Genomic DNA, 19,864 nt, shown 5'->3' on the forward strand with positions numbered 1-19,864 from the left:
GGTCCTCCACTGGTTCATAATGGCAGGAACAGCGCGAATGGCATCAAACACAAGCTATTTGATACCATTCCATTCTAGCCAGTACCATGAGCCCGCCCTCCCCAATTAAGATGCCACCAACCTCCTGTATTTGTGACACAGGTGATTTTCATGGTCATGATATTCAGGAGGATAGTTATTTGCTTTGTGGTTTAACATGCCTATGTACAGTATGGTGACTTGAGTATAATACTTAACTTGTTCTCAGGTGACAGATTTACACGATGAATCTGAATACCATCTGCTATCTGACGAGACAGAAGACGTCAAAGAGTTTGAGAAAAATGAGTCAAATGCAATTCCAGGAAAATTCAGAGGCTATAAATTGCTATTGGTTGCCAAACCAGATCCAAACATGGTGGAGCCTGTTGGTGAGGGCCCTTTTATGATTACTTGAAGTAGAGTTTTTCTACAAGTCAAAGCAATTTGGTGCAATTTCAATGCTACACTGCAGTACCTTAAGTAATGTAAATGTGTGTCATACAGGAATAGAACATATGGCGAGAATGTTGGAACACTCAAGAATCTCCAAGTTTAAAGAAATCCCAAACCTAATCTTGATTGCATAGAGAAACCATATAGAAGGGGGGGGGGGGGTGAGCTATGTGAATAACTATTGAAGGATGTCACGAGGTATCTGCTTCAAAAGTAATGTCAGTCATCCATATTTAATAATGAAACAACAACCTTTAATTCTCAGATTGGAAATCTATCATACAGCAGAGAGGAGAAATAGTTGAAGAGATGCTCATACAAATAAAGGAGAGGACAACAATCAGCAAAATCCCTCTAAGTAGGTAGGCCTACTAAACCTATTTTTATCCTCATCAATTACATGAAGTGCATATCTATTTTATGTAATAGTATTTGTTGAATATGTAATCCTGTTTGTTTTGTAACCAGCGTCTTAGAAGGCAAGGGTGTTTTTCAAGGAAGAGGCTTTGACTTTGCTGAGGAGTATGAAGAAAAAGTAGGCTGCAAGATGGTTCACATGAAAGCAGTGGAGCAAGCAGCACATATTGAGTGTGAGAGGACCACCATCAAGAAGTAGACAAGTAGAGATTCACAAACTCTGTTACTTTTATCAAATATGCACATGAAACAATTAACCAAACATTCTTCTTCCAAGTTATTGATCAGCTACAAATTATGATCAACTTCAAATTATTTTTGACTGAAGGGAAAACGTTCTTTATTGAGTTTCTTTAGCCTATTACAACTGTAATGTATGACATCATGCATTTGTTTGCCATGGTAGTCTGTTACATTATTTCAAATAGCTGTTTAAACTTTATTCAACCTTGACAAGAGGGTGACAGTGGATCTTGCAAATGTCTGGGCTGTCATCCAGGCTTGTGGAATACTTTTGTAATTCAGATGGGCATCAATAAAATCTGTGTTAATAAATGAGTTTATAAAACTGTCCGTCTTTCAAGGGGCCAATGTGATATAGCATCAACTTTGTGTGTCATGGTGATTCTGTACAAATGCAATGCACAGACCCCGAGCACTTGATGCTCTTGAACATATCGCACAAGAAAGTAAATAAAGCGCGTCAGTGACGTCAGTGTCTTCCCTTCCCGCCTGAAACAGAAACTGAGGTAGAAGAGCTATCGACTCGTTAGCTACATACATTGCACAATGGATGACCTTTACTTGGATAATATTGATGAATTTGTCAACGACCAGAATAAAATCGTAAGTCACCTAGTTAACTAATATATCTCGATCTATCCACCTACTGTTAGCTAGCTGCTGGGGCCAATAGAAGTTAGCTACAGTAGCTATCTGACTGTGCTCAGGCTAGCTAGCTAACTTTAGCCATCACTCGCCCAGCTTGAATGGTGCAGTGGGTTTGGACAGCATCATCAGGCCCCACATTTTGAGACTAGTTACAGTTGGTTGAATTGGGGAAGGTTGGAGCTGCAATCCTTGAAGATAGGAATACACCAGAACTTGCAAAGTTGTCAGGGTTAAATACATTGTTGTAAGTTACGTTGTTAGTTAGGTACTGTAGTTAGTTATGCATCCCTAATCTCTCGTGCACAGACCACGTTAGCTGCGTAAACGTCTGACCAATTACGCAATACTTTAGTTCTGGGTTAACCGAGTTTAATGCATCCCGGCCACATCTATGTTGACAGACTGTTGTGTTCAAACAGGTGACCTACAAATGGCTGAGTCTCACCCTTGGGGTCCATGTCAACCTAGCCAAACAGTGAGTAACGTTATCCAGAACCACCCACATTACTTGCCCTCCAACGTTTTGTTGTGTTTAAACCACTATGGGTCCATCACAATGTGTCTATTTCAGAATGCTCTACCATTACTTGGATCAAAAGAGGAAAGAAGGCTCTGCTCGGCTCCATGCTACCTACCTTGTGTCTGGGAAGTTTGTTGAGAATGGTACCACGGTAAGAGAACAAGCCAAAATACCAATTTTTATGCACAATGCACACAACTGCTCACCATGCCCCTTCAGAACATGGCATAAGCCTATTTGGACATAAGATTCTTGCATTGTTTTAGTTCCAGTGTTTTACGCAGTGCTTAGGTCTTTTCAATGTTTTTTTTTACTGCTTTCTTTTCAGAGTCACAAGGTGTCAGTAGTGCGAGAGGATCAGCTGGAGGGTAAGTTGTAAGGATTTAACAATTCACCGATATGCATCGATACCGTTTCAAATGTTTAAGATATGAGCGCATCGGTCCGCTGGAGTCCAGACCGATCCCAATGAAGTATTCATTGGTCAGAAAACTGATTCAAAAGCTATGAATCATTTTCTTTCTGCCTTATTCTGAAAATACCTCAAATCTGTTAACTGAATTGATGCGTCCTCTCCTTCTGTAGCCTATCAAACCTTTATGCGTGTGAATGTGTATGACATTGATCTACAAGTGCATTTGGTCATTTTTACATGAACAGGGTAAAGTTGTAATTTCATGACAAGGACAGCAATCATTTTGCAAGTTCCAAATGATCAAAACTGGGTGAAGTCTCAAACTTTTGAGACTGGGTGAAATCTAAAGCTGTGTTAGAATGTTGTTGTTGTTGTGTTTAGCCTTTCATTTGACCAGGGAAGACCTATTGACACCTAGGTATTTTTTTTTTCAAATGTGCCATGTATGGCTGATTTAATTAGGGCCGATTTCAAGTTTTCATAACAATCGCCAATTAAACAGGCACCTGTTACACGAGTTTAATGGCACCTGTTACACGAGTGCAGGCAGCAAGGCACCATGGTAAGTTGCTAGCTAGCATTAAACTTATCTTATAAAAAACAATCAATCTTAACATAATCACTAGTTAACTACACGTGGTTGATGATATTACTAGTTTAACTATCTTGTCCTGTGCTGCATATAATCAATGCGGTGCCTGAAATTGTCACTTCTCTTGTGTTCAGTGTAAGCAGAGTCAGGGTATATGCAGCAGTTTGGGTTGCCTGGCTTGTTGCGAACTGTGTGAAGACCATTTCTTCTTAACAAAGACCGTAATTAATTTGCCCGAATTTGACTAAATTATGACATAACATTGAAGGTTGTGCATTGTAACAGCAATATTTAGACTTAGGGTTGCCACCCGTTCGATAAAATACGGAACGGTTCCGTATTACACTGAAAAAATAAAAGTTTTGTTTTCGAAATGATAGTTTCCGGATTTGACCATATTAATGACCTAAGGCTCGTATTTCTGTGTGTTTATTATACACTGCTCAAAAAAATAAAGGGAACAGTAAAATAACATATCCTAGATCTGAATGAATTAAATAATCTTATTAAATACTTTTTTCTTTACATAGTTGAATGTGCTGACAACAAAATAAACAATGGAAATCCAATTGATCAACCCATGGAGGTCTGGATTTGGAGTCACACTCAAAATTAAAGTGGAAAACCACACTACAGGCTGATCCAACTTTGATGTAATGTCCTTAAAACAAGTCAAAATGAGGCTCAGTAGTGTGTGTGGCCTCCATGTGCCTGTATGACCTCCCTACAACGCCTGGGCATGCTCCTGATGAGGTGGCGGATGGTCTCCTGAGGGATCTCCTCCCAGACCTGGACTAAAGCATCCGCCAACTCCTGGACAGTCTGTGGTGCAACGTGGCGTTGGTGGATGGAGCGAGACATGATGTCCCAGATGTGCTCAATTGGATTCAGGTCTGGGGAACGGGCGGGCCAGTCCATAGCATCAATGCCTTCCTCTTGCAGGAACTGCTGACACACTCCAGCCACATGAGGTCTAGCATTGTCTTGCATTAGGAGGAACCCAGGGCCAACCGCAACAGCATATGGTCTCACAAGGGGTCTGGAGGATCTCATCTCGGTACCTAATGGCAGTCAGGCTACCTCTGGCGAGCACATGGAGGGCTGTGCGGCCCCCCAAAGAAATGCCACACCATGACTGACCCACCGCCAAACCGGTCATGCTGGAGGATGTTGCAGGCAGCAGAACGTTCTCCACGGCGTCTCCAGACTCTGTCACATGTGCTCAGTGTGAACCTGCTTTCATCTGTGAAGAGCACAGGGCGCCAGTGGCGAATTTGACAATCTTGGTGTTCTCTGGCAAATGCCAAACGTCCTGCACGGTGTTGGGCTGTAAGCACAACCCCCACCTGTGGACGTCGGGCCCTCATACTACCCTCATGGAGTCTGTTTCTGACCGTTTGAGCAGACACATGCACATTTGTGGCCTGCTGGAGGTCATTTTGCAGGGCTCTGGCAGTGCTCCTCCTGCTCCTCCTTGCACAATGGCGGAGGTAGCGGTCCTGCTGCTGGGTTGTTGCCCTCCTACGGCCTCCTCCACGTCTCCTGATATACTGGCCTGTCTCCTGGAAGTGCCTCCATGCTCTGGACACTACGCTGACAGACACAGCAAACCTTCTTGCCACAGCTCGCATTGATGTGCCATCCTGGATGAGCTGCACTACCTGAGCCACCTGTGTGGGTTGTAGACTCCGTCTTATGCTATCACTAGAGTGAAAGCACCGCCAGCATTCAAAAGTGACCAAAACATCAGCCAGGAAGCATAGGAACTGAGAAGTGGTCTGTGGTCACCACCTGCAGAACCACTCCTTTATTGGGGGTGTCTTGCTAATTGCCTATAATTTCCACCTGTTGTCTATTCCATTTGCACAAAAGCATGTGAAATTTATTGTCAATCAGTGTTGCTTCCTAAGTGGACAGTTTGATTTCACAGAAGTGTGATTGACTTGGAGTTACATTGTGTTGTTTAAGTGTTCCCTTTATTTTTTTGAGCAGTATATTATAATTAAGTCTATGGTTTCATATTTGATTGAGCGGTGGTAGGCAGCAGCAGGCTCGTAAGCATTTATTCAAACAGCACTTTCCTGCGTTTGCCAGCAGCTCTTCGCAATGCTTGAAGCACAACGCTGTTTATGACTTCAAGCCTATCAACTCCCGAGATTAGGCTGGCAATACTACAGTGCCTATAAGAACATCCAATAGTCAAAGGTCTATGAAATACAAATGGTATAGAGAGAAATAGTCCTATAATAACTACAACCTAAAACTTCTTAACTGGGAATATTGAAGACTCATGTTCAGCTTTCATATGTTCTCATGTTCTGAGCAAGGAACTTAAACGTTAGCTTTTTTACATGGCACATATTGGGCTTTTACTTTCTTCTCCAACACTGGTTTTGCATTATTTAAATCAAATTGAACATGTTTCATTATTTATTTGAGACTAACATTTATTTTATTTATGTATTATATTAACTTAAAATAAGTGTTCATTGTTCATTCAGTGTTGTTGTAATTGTTGTTATTACACACATAAGATAGATATATCGGCTTTTTTTGGTCCTCCAATAATCGGTATCGGCGTTGAAAAATCATAATCTGTCGACCTCTAATATACACACAGTACTAGTCAAGTTTGGACACCTACTTATTCAAGGATTTTTATTTATTTCTACTATTTTCTACATTGTAGAATAATAGTGAAGACATCAACTGCTTCATGAGGTAGTCACATGGAATGCATTTCAATTAACAGGTGTGCCTTGTTAAAAGTTAATTTGTGGAATTTCTTTCCTTAATGCGTTTGAGCCAATCAGTTGTGTTGTGACAGGTAGGGGTGGTATACAGAAGATAGCCGTATTTGGTAAAAGACCAAGTCCATATTATTTCAAGAACGGCTCAAATAAGCAAAAATAAACGACAGTCCGTCGTCACTTTAAGTCACAAAGGTCAGTCAATCTGGAATATTTCAAGAACTTTGAAAGTTTCTTCAAGTGCAGTCTCAAAAACCATCAAGCGCTATTATGGAACTGGCTCTCATGAGGACTGCCACAGGAAAGGAAGACCCAGAGTTACCTCTGCTGCAGAGGATAAGTTCATTAGAGTTACCAGCCTCAGAAATCAGAAATTACCTGCACCCCAGATTGCAGCCCAAATAAATCTGAGTTATTTAGAATTCAAGGCACACTTAACCAGCATGGTTACCACAGTATTCTGCAGCGATACGCCATCCCATCTGGTTTGCTCTTAGTGGGACTATCATTTGTTTTTCCAACAGGACAATGACCCAAAACGCACCACCAGGTTGTGTAAGGGCTATTTTGACCAAAGAAGGTGAGTGATGCAGCACACCATCAGATGACCTGGCCACCACAATCACCCAACCGCAAACCAATTGACATGGTTTGCGATGAGTAGGACCACAGATTGAAGGAAAAGCAGCCAACAAGTGCTCAGCATATGTGGGAAGCTTGTTGCGAGAATGCCAAGAGTGTGCAAAGCTTTCATCAAGGCAAAGGGTGGCTACTTTGAAGAATCTACAATATATTTTGATTTAACACTTTTTTTTGGTTACTACATGATTCCATATGTGTTTTCATAGTTTTGATGTCTTCACTATTATTCTACAATGTAGAAAATGGTAAAAATAAAGAAAAACCCTTGAATGAGTAGGTGTCCAAACTTGTGTGTGTGTGTAAAAACAGTCATGGGAAGCACAGATAAAACATCACAAATCAACCAGAAAAATAGTTACATTCCTCCCCAAATAAGTCCCCAATCAAAGCTTTAAATTGCCCCAATGGCACCAGAACATCAACATGAAATGTATTTTGTTCCAGGAATACGGTGCATTAAAATTAAAAGTAGACTTATGTAGTCAGAGACCCTAGGAACCTCGAGTTAACCAATTATGTGAACGGGTTAAGCAACTCCGATACATATACTTCAACAGCATAGTTCGATAAGACTACATTATAAACAATGTAGAGCTCGACGGGTCTTTAGCAAAGTCCAGCCAACCTTTTGATGCAGTGGTGAGTATCAAAAAAGGGCATCCAAAGGTTTAAGAGTTGTAGCAGCTGCACTTTGATAAATAATATCACCTTAATCACGAACAGATAAAGATTGACTGAATAATCTGCTTCCTACTGCTTAGAGGCATGATCTGTTTAGGTAGAAAAAGCCAACTTTAAATCTTGGCTTCTTAACCAGGTCATCTATACGTTTTTTTTTATTACATATTTTTTAAACGTCAACTCCAGATCAATCCAAATCAAAGAAGGTTGGTGACACTTTAATTGGGGAGAACTGGCTCGTTGGTAATGGTTGGAACGGAATCAGTGGAATGGTATCAAACACATGGTTTTTATGTGTTGGATGCCATTCCATCAGCCCCGTTCCAGCCATTATTATGAGCTGTCCTCCACTGATCCTAATGCCTAAGTATTTATATGCGGCAACAGGTGTGATTGGTGAGCCATCTAATGAGTGAACATGTAGTTCATCTGAAACATTTATGAGAGTTTAAAAACATATTTTGCTTTGCCCGTATTAAGCACAAGTTTTAAATCGTCAAGGGATTCCCGCACAGCTATAAAATCTGACTAGTTTTGACACAGCCAGATCAACAGTCGGGGCAATGGCATGCATACTAGTATCATCCGCATATACAGTGCATTCAGAAAGTATTCAGACCCCTTAACTTGTTCCACATTTTGTTACATTACAGGCTTATTCAAAAATGTATTAAATAAATGTTTTTCCTTATCAATCTACACACGCTACCCCATAATGACAAAGCAAAAACAGGTTTAGAATTTTTTGCTAATTTGATTAAATACTGAAATATCACATTTACATAAGTATTCAGACCCTTTACTCAGTACTTTGTTGAAGCATCTTTGGCAGCGATTACATCCTCGGGTCTCCTTGGGTATGATGCTACAAGCTTGGCACACCTGTATTTGGGGAGTTTATCCCATGCTTCTCTGCAGAGGCTCTTGGGCTCTGTCAGGTTGGATGGGGAGTGTCGCTGCACAGCTATTTTCAGGTCTCTACAGAGATGTTTGATTGGGTTCAAGTCTGGGCTCTGGCTGGGCCACTCAAGGACATTCAGAGACTTGTCCCGAAGCCACTCCTGCATTGTCTTGGCTGTGTGCTTAGGGTCGTTGTCCTGTTGGAAGGTGAACCTTCACCCAAGTCTGAGGTCCTGAGCACTCTGGAGCAGGTTTTCGTCAAGGATCTCGCTGTACTTTTCTCCGTTCATCTTTCCCTCATTCCTGACTAGTCTCCCAGTCCCTGCCACTAAAAAACATCCCCACAGCATGATGCTGCCACCACCACGCTTCACCGTAGGGTTGGTGCTAGGTTTCCTCCAGACGTGACGCCTGGCATTCAGGCCAAAGAGTTGAATCTTGGTTTCATCAGACCAGAGAATCTTGTTTCGCATGGTCAGAGTCCTTTAGGTGCCTTTTGGCAAACTCCAAGCGGGCTGTCATGTCAAATCAAATTAAAGTTTATTTGTCACGTGCGCCGAATACAACAGGTGTAGACCTTACAGTGGAATGCTTACTTACAGGCTCTAACCAATAGTGCAAAAAAGGTATTAGGTGAACAATAGGTAAGTAAAGAAATAAAAACAACAGTGAAAAATAACAATAGCGAGGCTATATACAGACACCGGGTAGTCGGGCTGATTTGAGGTAGTATGTAGATATGGTTAAAGTGACTATGCATATATGATGAACAGAGAGTAGCAGTAGCGTAAAAGAGGGTGGTGGGTGGCAGGACACAATTCAGATAGCCCGGTTAGCCAATGTGTGGGAGCACTGGTTGGTCGGGCCAATTGAGGTAGTATGTACATGAATGTATAGTTAAAGTGACTATGCATATATGATAAACAGAGAGTAGCAACAGCGTAAATAGTCCGGGTAGCCACTTGATTACCTGTTCAGGAGTCTTATGGCTTGAGTGTAAAAACTGTTTTTGTCCTAGACTTGGCACTCTGGTACCGCTTGCCATGCGGTAGTAGAGATAAGTCTTTAGCTGGGGTCTTTGACAATATTTAGGGCCTTCCTCTGACACCGCCTGGTATAGAGGTCCTGGATGGCAGGCAGCTTAGCCCCATTGATGTACTGGGCCGTACACACTACCCTCTGTAGTGCCTTGAGGTCGGAGGCCGAGCAATTGCCGTACTAGGCAGTGATGCAACCAGTCAGGATGCTCTCGATGTTGCAGCTGTAGAACCTTTTGAGGATCTCAGGACCCATGCCAAATCTTTTTAGTTTCCTGAGGGGGAATAGGCTTTGTCGTGCCCTCTTCACACCCTAAGTCCCGTGTGGCTCAGTTGGTAGAGCATGGTGTTTGCAACGCCAGGGTTGTGGGTTCGATTCCCACGGGGGACCAGTACGGGGAAAAAAGAAATGTAAGTCGCTCTGGATAAGAGCGTCTGATAAATGACTAAAATGTAAAAATGTAACTGTCTTGGTGTGTTTGGACCATTGTAGTTTGTTGGTGATGTGGACACCAAGGAACTTGAAGCTCTCAACCTGCTCCACTACAGCCCTGTCGATGAGAATGGGGGCGTGCTCGGTCCTCCTTTTCCTGTAGTCCACAATCATCTCCTTAGTCTTGGTTACGTTGAGGGATAGGTAGTTATTCTGTCACCACCCGGCCAGGTCTCTGACCTCCCTATAGGCTGTCTCGTCGTTGTCGGTGATCAGGCCTACCACTGTTGTGTCATCTGCATACTTAATGATTGTGTTGGAGTCGTGCCTGGCCATGCGGTCGTGGGTGAACAGGGAGTACAGGGGGGGACTGAGCACACACCCCTGGGGGGCTCCAGTGTTGAGGATCAGCATGGCAGATGTGTTGGTGCCTACCCTCACCACCTGGGGGCGGCCCGTCAGGAAGTCCAGGATCCAGTTGCAGAGGGAGGTGCTTAGTCCCAGGATCCTTAGCTTAGTGATGAGCTTTGAGGGTACTATGGTGTTGAACGCTAAGCTGTAGTCAATGAATAGCATTCTCACATAGGTGTTCCTTTTGTCCAGGTGGGAAAGGGCAGTGTGGAGTGCTATAGAGATTGCATCTGTTTGAGCGGTATGCAAATTGGAGTGGGTCTAGGGTTCTGGGATTATGGTGTTGAGGTGAGCCATTACCAGCCTTTCAAAGCACTTCATGGTTACGGACGTAAGTGCTACGGGTCTGTAGTCATTTAGGCAGTTTGCCTTCGTGTTCTTGGGCACAGGGACTATGGTGGTCTGCTTGAAACATGTTGGTATTACAGACTCAATCAGGGATATGTTGAAAATGTCAGTGAAGACACCTGCCAGTTGGTCAGCACACGTCCTGGTAATCTGTCTGGCCCCGCAGCCTTGTGAATGTTGACCTGTTTAAAGGTCTTACTCATGTCGGCTACGGAGAGCATGATCACACAGTTGTCCGGAACAGCTGATGCTCTCATGCATGCCTCAGTGTTGCCTGCCTCGAAGCGAGTATAGACGTGATTTAGCTCGTCTGGTAGGCTCGTGTCACTGGGCAGCTCGCGGCTGTGCTTCCCTTTGGAGTCTAATAGTTTGAAATCCCTGCCACATAAGACGACCGTCAGAGCCGGTGTAGTATGATTCAATCTTAGCCCTGTATTGACGCGTGCCTGTTTGATGGTTAGTCGCAGGGCATAGCAGGATTTCTTATAAGCTTCCGGGTTAGAGTCCTGCACCTTAAAAGCGGCAGCTCTACCCTTTAACTCAGTGCGAATGTTGCCTGTAATCCATGGCTTCTGGTTGGGGTATGTAGGTACAGTCACTGTGGGGATGACGTCCTCGATGCACTTATTGATAAAGCCAGTGACTGATGTGGTGTACTCCTCAATGCCATCGGAAGAATCCCAGAACATGTTACCAGTCTGTGATAGCAAAACAGTCCTATCATGTGCCTTTTACTGCGGGCGTGGCTTCTGTCTGGCCACTCTACCATAAAGGTGTGATGGGTGGAGTGTTGCAGAGGTGCTTGTCCTTCCGGAAGGTTCTCCCATCTCCACAGAGGAACTCTGGAGCTCTGTCAGAGTAACCACCGGGTTCTTGGTCACCTCCCTGACCAAGGCTCTTCTTCGATTCCTCAGTTTGGCCAGTCGGCCAGCTCTAGGAAGAGTCTTGGTGGTTCCAAATAGAGGTCGACCGATTATTGGAGGACCCAAAACACCCGCCGATACGGATTAATCGGCCGATTTTTTTATTTGTATTATTTTTTTTAATTTTTATATATATATATAGTTTTTAATGGATTTTTAAAATGTATTTATTTGTAATAATGATAATTACAACAATACTGAATTAACACTTATTTTAATTTAATATAATACATCAATAAAATCAATTTAGCCTCAAATAAATAATGAAACATGTTCAATTTGGTTTAAATAATGCAAAAACAAAGTGTTGGAGAAGAAAGTAAAAGTGCAATATGTGCCATGTAAAAAAGCTAACGTTTAAGTTCCTTGCTCAGAACATGAGAACATATGAAAGCTGGTGGTTCCTTTTAACATGAGTCTTCAATATTCCCAGGTAAGAAGTTTTAGGTTGTAGTTATTATAGGACTATTTCTCTCTATACGATTTGTATTTCATATACCTTTGACTATTGGATGTTCTTATAGGCACTTTAGTATTGCCAGTGTAACAGTATAGCTTCCATCCCTCTCCTTGCTCCTACCTGGGCTCGAACCAGGAACACATCGACAACAGCCACCCTCGAAGCAGCGTTACCCATGAAGAGCAAGGGGAAAAACTACTCGAAGTCTCAGAGCGAGTGACGTTTGAAACGCTATTAGCGCGCACCCCACTAACTAGCTAGCCATTTCACATCGGTTACACCAGCCTAATCTTGGGAGTTGACAAGCTTGAAGTCATAAACAGCGCAATGCACTGCGAAGGGCTGCTGGCAAACGCACGAAAGTGCTGTTTGAATGAACGCTTACGAGCCTGCTGCTGCCTACCATCGCTCAGTCAGACTGCTCTATCAAATCATGGACTTAATTATAATATAATAACACACAGAAATACGAGCCTTAGGTCATTAATATGGTCGAATCCGGAAACTATCATCTCGAAATCAAAACGTTTTTCCTTTCAGTGAAATACGGAACCGTTCCGTATTTTATCTAACGGGTGGCATCCATAAGTCTAAATATTCCTGTTACATTGCACAACCTTCAATGTTATGTCATAATTACGTAAAATTCTGGCTATTTAGTTCGCAACGAGCCAGGCGGCCCAAACTGTTGCATATACCCTGACTCTGCGTGCATTGAACGCGAAATGACACAATTTCACCTGGTTAATATCGCCTGCTAACCTGGATTTCTTTTAGCTAAATATGCAGGTTTAAAAATATATACTTCTGTGTATTGATTTTAAGAAAGGCATTGATGTTTATGGTTAGGTACAGTCGTGCAACGATTGTGCTTTTTTCGCAAATGCGCTTTTGTTAAATCATCCCCCGTTTGGCGAAGTCGGCTGTCTTTGTTAGGAAGAAATAGTCTTCACAGTTCGCAACGAGCCAGGCGGCCCAAACTGCTGCATATACCCTGACTCTGTTTGCAAGAGAAGTGACACATTTTCCCTAGTTAAAAGAAATTCATGTTAGCAGGCAATATTAAGTAAATATGCAGGTTTAAAAATATATACTTGTGTATTGATTTTAAGAAAGGCATTGATGTTTATGGTTGGAGCAACGTGTACCTAAGCGATTATATGCAACGCAGGTCAGGCTAGATAAACTAGTAATATCATCAACCATGTGTAGTTAACTAGTGATTAGGATTGATTGTTTTTTATAAGATAAGTTTATTGCTAGCTAGCAACTTCTTAATGCATTCGCGTAACAGGCAGGCTCCTCGTGGAGTGCAATGTAAAGCAGGTGGTTAGAGCGTTGGACTAGTTAACCATAAGGTTGCAAGTTTGAATCCCCGAGCTGACAAGGTAAAAATCTGTCGTTCTGCCCCTGAACAAGGCAGTTAACCCACCGTTCCTAGGCCGTCATTGAAAATAAGAATGTGTTCTTAACTGACTTGCCTAGTTAAATAAAGGTCTAAAAAAAAAACGGCCGAATTGGCATCCAAAAATACCGATTTCCAATTGTTATGAAAACTTGAAATCGGCCCTAATTAATCGGCCATTCCAATCCTGTCTCGGAGCTTTACGGACAGTTCCTTGGACCTCATGGCTTGGTTTTTGCTCTAACATGCATTGTCAACTGTGGGACCTTTATATAGACCTGTGTGTGCCTTTCCAAATCATATCCAATCAATTGAATTTACCACAGGTGGATTCCAATCAAGTTGTAGAAACATCTCAAGGATGATCAATGGAAACAGGATGCACCTGACCTCAATTTTCAGTCTCATAGCAAAGGGTCTGAATACTTACATAAAAAATATATATATTTAAGTTTTTATTTGTAATACATTTTCCAAAATGTCAAACAACTTGTTTTTGTATTGTGGGAAGATTGAGGAAAGCTATTTTTATTTTACCCACCTTTTTCTCCACATTTGTTGTGGTATCTAATTGGTAGTTACAGTCTTGTCTCGTCGCTGCAACTCCCATATGGACTCGAGAGGTGAAGGACGCAGGCCTAAACCCTGATTGGTTTACATTCTAAATACATTTCTCATATACAAAAAGAGCAAAATTGTACATTTTACTAAAGATTCAATAATCTTAGCTAGACAAGGAAGCCTTGAAGTGTGGCGATAATGTTGTAAGATCTCTACTATCCCCGCCCTTATGGAGTGGCAGCACAAGCTGATTTCTCTACTTTTTTTGTAGCTTTTTCTTCTCGTGATAACAATGTTAAATGTGGGATGTTAAAGCCAACAATGATGGGCCCCGCACACTAAAGCAGGGATCCAATTAGTCGGCCCCTGTGGATTTCTTGCCTATTTCTAGCAAAGCGTCCAGGACTTCTTTTTCTGTAAATAGCCTAAAAGAAAAGCTTCATCTATAATTTCTCTGATCATTCAGCAGTTTTCCCATATTAGCATCCAGCCCATTATCATTGTGAATTGGCTTCAAGTTTTTTCAAAGAGAGAGAGCCCGCTGAAATAAAAAGGTGATTTTGAAATACATTAGTGATGCGCTATGACAAAGCCAATATAAAGATATTGACATATTACTAGCTCAAACTATTTTTGCTGTTGCTAAAATTACAAGTTAATCAGTGGGGGTGACAAAAAGCTAAATCAAACCAGATTGTTTGAAACAATCAGTATCAGTGTCTTCAGAAGGTATTCACACTCCTTGTCTTTTTCCACATTTTGTGTTACAACCTGAATTTAAAATGTATTAAATTGTGATTTTATTTTTTTTGTCTCAGTTCTACACACAATACCCCATAGTGTCAAAGTGGAATTATGTTTTTCGTTATTTTGACAAATTAATGAAAAATAAAGCTGAACTGTCTTCAGTCAATAAGTATTCAACCTCTTTTGTTTATAGCAGGAGTAAACATGTGCATAATAAGTTGCATGGACTCACTCTTTGTGCAATAATAGTCTTTAACATTGAACAAGTACCTCATCTCTGTACCCCACGCATACAATTAGGTCCCTCAGTCGAGCAGTGAATATCAAACACTGATTCAACCGCAAAGACCAGGGAGGTTGTCCAATGCCTCACAAAGAAGGGCACCTATTGGTAGCTGGGTAGAACTTTAAAAAAAAAACAGTGGATGGTGCATCTACAAAGATACATGTGAAAAGAAAACACTTGGGAATTTCACCATGAGGCCAATGGTGACTTTAAAACGGTTACAGAGTTTAATGGCTGTTATAGGAGAGAATTGAGGATGGATCAACATTGTAGTTACTCCACAATACTAATTGTCAGACTGAAAAATAAGGAAGGCTGTACAGAATAAAAAGTAATACTGCAAAAAAATGTGGCAAAGCAATTCACTTTTATTTTCCTGAATAGAAAGTGTTTGGGGCAAATACAACACATTGCACAGTACCACTCTCCATATTTTCAAGCGTAGTGGTGGCTGCATCGTGTTATGGGTATGCTTGTAATCGTTAAGGACTGGGGAGTTTTTCCAGGATAAAAAATAAACTGAATGGAGCTAAGCACAGAGAAAATCCTTGAGGGAAAACCTGGTTCACTCTGCTTTGCACCAGACACCGGGAGATTAATTCACCTTTCAGCAGGACAATAACCTAAAACACATGGCCAAATATACACTGGAGTTGCTTACCAAGAAGTGAATGTTTCTGAGGGAATGTCTAAATGTTTTCAATTTGTCATTATGGGGTATTTTGTGTAGATGTGTGGGGAAAAAATATATTTCATCCATTTTGAATTTGGGCTGTAACACAAATGTGGAATAAGTCAAGGTAGGAATACATTCTGAAGGCATATCTACAATTGATGTTTATCGAATTGCGCTTGAAAGGAAAGATTCAACTAATTTACTAGGGATCTGTTCACCTGCCTCATTTCCTGACTTGATTTGTTATGGTGTTTCCTTCTCATCAAGATGAATATGAAGTGTTCTGAAATTGTCACCTAAACATAATCTGTCGTCCTTTGTAGATGCGAAGTCAAAGATGAGCCTGACGGTCAGCGTACACGTGTACAGTGTTCAGAAGGCTGTGCTGAAAGACAGCGGTCCTCTGTACAGTGCTGATTATGACGCTGTGAAAGAGAATCTAAGAAATTGCAGCAGGTACATCGGTCTTTACACTTTAAACTACACTTAAAGTGAAAATAATAGATTTGAGACATTTTGGTGAAATATTCAAAGGTTTAGTGACCTAGGCTATTTATCAGGACATATCTATTTGCAGGTACAGTGCAATTCGTTGTGCTGATGCGGTGCCTATGTCCTCGGCAGAGGTGCAGCAGGCCTGTGAGACGACACAGGCCCCACCACCAGAGACGGAGCAAATCAAAGCAAACCATTCTAATCTGGCCTCTAAACCCACCTCCAAGCAGCCCAAAGGCATTATGGGAATGTTTGCAAACAAGAATGTCTCCAAGAGTCAAGATTCAAGCAAAGAGATTAAATTGGAGCAGAAAGAGGATGCACCTGTGGTATGTGTTTGTGTTTCTTTGGTTAGTGTGTACATGTGCTCAAAATTGCAAGATGTAATGTTAATTTGCAATGTCACATTTGTTTGTTGTTGTAGGTTGAGACCTCCAAAACTAAACCTGCTGCGAAAACAAATCCTGTGAGTAACTTCTTTGGGAAACAAGCAGCCAGTAAGTATTTCAACAACCCCATATCATATATATGGTGAATGTCTTTCTATAGTTTCACATGTAAATACTACTATTGTCCTTTAAATCTCTTCAAATAAATCCTGTATATCCACCACAGAAAAACCTGACAAATCCATCAAGGAAGAGGTAGAAATAGCCCAGACATCCTCCTCAGTGGATGAGAAGCCCTCTAGTCCACCTCCTAAAGCAGAGACTCCTGTCAAGGAGGAACTAGCAAAGGATTCTGTGGTTGAGAAAGATATTACAAGGTGTGTACTATTAAACCTGGTAGGAGTCCTTGTATGAATATACAACTTTTGTCCTAACGAAAGTAAAATGGGTACTTTAGCGATTTATAAAAGATTGGATTTTTTGGGACACTATGGTTGTGTAGTATCTCAGAACAAAAACTTTTTTTAAATCTTGTCTTTGTGGTGAACATTGACATTTTGAACGGAGTATGCTTTAACAGGATATTTTCCTCTCGGTAGTAAGACCAAGCGTCTTGAACATTCTGATAGTGAAGAGGAGAAGAACGAGAGTCGGAGGAAGAAGAGACGGAGGATAAAGAAGCCCGAGCCAGACAGTAGTGACGATGAGGGTAAGGCCAGCTGTAAAGGGACGGGAAGCGTATTACTCGGGCTCCCCTCGACAGTCACACTGGACTTCATTATTCAATTGTTTCATGATTGAACACAGAACTATTCTATGTTAACAGTTATTCCAGACTCTCCTCCACAGTTGCAAGAAAAGAGGGACCCATCACCAAGCCTTGAGATTCAAGTAAAGAAAGAACCAGTTGCTGTTTCCCATTCAGATGTAAGCTTTTCACATTTTACTGCTATTTTATTTGGGTACTAAACTGTTGACGTTGTAGGATATATAATTAGCGTGTTTAACTTAGTTTTAATCACCAATTTGTGATCGACTACCTGTCGATCCATGCAGGATCTTTCAGATTGTAAACGAAGGAAGAGGAGACGTGTCTTGAAATCGCGCACATTTGTGGATGACGAAGGATGCATTGGTAATTTATTGAGTTATGTTTTGAGTTTTGTTTCTATTCAACTTTTACATGGAAACATTTTGCTTAGGCCTAACTCCTCTGACATAAACATGAAGGTTATTTACAGTACCAGTCAGAAGTTTGGACACACCTACTCATTCCAGGGTTTTTCTTTATTTTTACCATTTTCTACATCTATCTTCCGTATACCCCCCCCCCTCACCTTGTCACAACACAACTGAACGCATTAAGAAGGAAATAAATTCCACAAATGAACTTTTAAGAAGGCACACCTGTTAATTGAAATGCATTCCAGGTGACTACCTCATGAAGCTGGTTGAGAGAATTCCAAGAGTGTGCAAAGCTGTCAAGGCACCGGGTGTCTACTTTGAAGAATCTCAAATATAAAATATATTTTGATTTCTTTTAACACTTTTTTTGGTTATTACATGATTCCATGTGTGTTATTTCATAGTTTTGATGTCTTCACTATTTTTCTACAATATATAGAAACCCTTGAATGAGTAGATGTGTCCAAACTTTTGACTGGTACTGTATATTCCCCAAAGTTACTAAATCCATTCTTTATATGCAAAATAAAAAATATATTCTATAGGCTGTCTGAGCTGAAAAATCATTTAAATATTGTCTACCTTCCAGTGACTGAGAAAGGCTATGAGAGTGAATCCTACTCCGAGACTGAGGATGACTTTAAGTTCAGTAAACCAACACCAAAGAATCCAAACCCACCAAAACCATCAACTGGCAAAAAAGAGGAGGAGAAGAGAAGTAAGAAAGCTGCCGCAGCCTCTAATAAATCTACTAAGCAGGCTTCTATTATGGGATTCTTCCAGAAGAAATGACAGACATACTCATGTTGTTGCACTGAATAAGGAGCTTGAGGCCCAAGCAGTGGCGGTTCTAGACTATTTCAACTGGGGGGGCCAAGCTGGGGCCAGTTGTACTGTTAGAGGGGCCAGTTACATTAGATGGTATTGTCATATTGTTTTCTTCACTGCATTGCAGGCATTAGCAGGCAAAAGACCATGTTCATAATCATCATCGTTGCCACTGTCTAATAACAGATGTAAAAAAAAAAAGAATGATAGCAAAAATTTGTTATGTAAAAATTATTTCGTACTCCACATTTAGGGGGGTCCCCCCCAGAACCGCTAGTGGGCCCAAGTGAAGAGCGTGGATCGATGTCCCATCATTTGGCAACATTTGGTGGAATGCTGTACTACTTCTTTTTTTTTTTTATCATGCTTTTCAATCAATTTCCACATTACTGTATATGATCAAATTGAATAGATATATAAAGTTGCATTGCAAAGTACCATCAGAGCTAATTTATCATTGCAGCATTTATATTAGTTTTTTTTTTTTTTACATTTAGTTACAATTCTGCAAGTATTGAAGGGTTCATGTTGTGGTGAACCAGTACAAAACAAACATGTCTATGATATTTTTGCTGGTAGAATATGATCTTCAATGTTTTAACGTGTCTATTCATTAAATCTATTTTCATATATTGTGTTCTGTACAACATGTTAAAGCCAAGTTGAACCGTGCTCAATATTCACAATATATGAACAATCATGTAACTGGTTTGTGTAGAAAATACAGGTGTGGCATTTCAGCTGTATCCTGTTTTATCTTTGAGTAATAGGTTTGCTTCCTGTGGTTTTGACACGTCACTCAGGCTCTCAGATTGTGATTGATAGAAAATGGTCAGCTGTTGGCAAGGCTTGAATCTGGAAGCACACTTTGGAATCAAATGACGTGTCTGATCCAGTGCCATAGCTGTGTTATTGATTGCTGCATGGCTTACTACACCCGTTGATGCAAGAGAATACCCTTTGACAGGCTGTATTCTGACAAATTATAAACCAACTCGCTGTAAGCAATTGAAACTGGCTCTCCAGAAATTCCCAGGATAAGATTAAACAATGTTCATGTGCTTTGGGAATGTATGTTTAGATTATTTTAATAAATTCAATGGAAACAATGTTTGCGTAGTGCAATAGTTCAGCTTTGACCGCCAGGAACAACATCTGAACTGACCCCAATCTTACTTTTGGGGCTCTGGATGCGTTTACACAGGCAGCCCAATTCTGATATTTTGCCCAATTATTGGCAAAAATGTCTGATCTGATTGGTCAAACACTAGGCTAATTATTGGCAGATCAGAATTGGGCTGCTTGTGTAAACACAGATTCCGAGTCACGAACATGAAGGTTCATGTGTCATTTTAAGCAGCCAACATAACGAACGTCACATTTATAAAATATATTAGT

The 19,864-nt window shown here is 41.1% G+C and overlaps 1 protein-coding gene across 2 annotated transcripts; it reads left to right on the top strand.

Annotated features, from left to right (window-relative positions):
• The first annotated feature begins 1,590 nt into the window (after positions 1 to 1,590).
• pold3 (polymerase (DNA-directed), delta 3, accessory subunit) lies at positions 1,591 to 19,575 on the top strand. Of its 2 annotated transcripts, none has more exons than XM_045716200.2 (12): positions 1,591 to 1,737; positions 2,202 to 2,257; positions 2,354 to 2,453; positions 2,631 to 2,670; positions 15,893 to 16,025; positions 16,147 to 16,393; positions 16,489 to 16,561; positions 16,680 to 16,830; positions 17,053 to 17,162; positions 17,289 to 17,380; positions 17,510 to 17,588; positions 18,228 to 19,575. In XM_045716200.2, the coding sequence occupies exons 1-12, from the start codon at positions 1,681 to 1,683 to the stop codon at positions 18,428 to 18,430; spliced, it is 1,341 nt and encodes a 446-aa protein (XP_045572156.1). In that variant the 5' UTR covers positions 1,591 to 1,680; the 3' UTR covers positions 18,431 to 19,575.
• The last annotated feature ends 289 nt before the right edge of the window (positions 19,576 to 19,864 follow it).

This window comes from Salmo salar, chromosome 04 (genome assembly GCF_965601325.2).
Source record: "Salmo salar chromosome 04, fSalSal1, whole genome shotgun sequence".
Taxonomy (NCBI): Eukaryota; Metazoa; Chordata; class Actinopteri; order Salmoniformes; family Salmonidae; genus Salmo; species Salmo salar.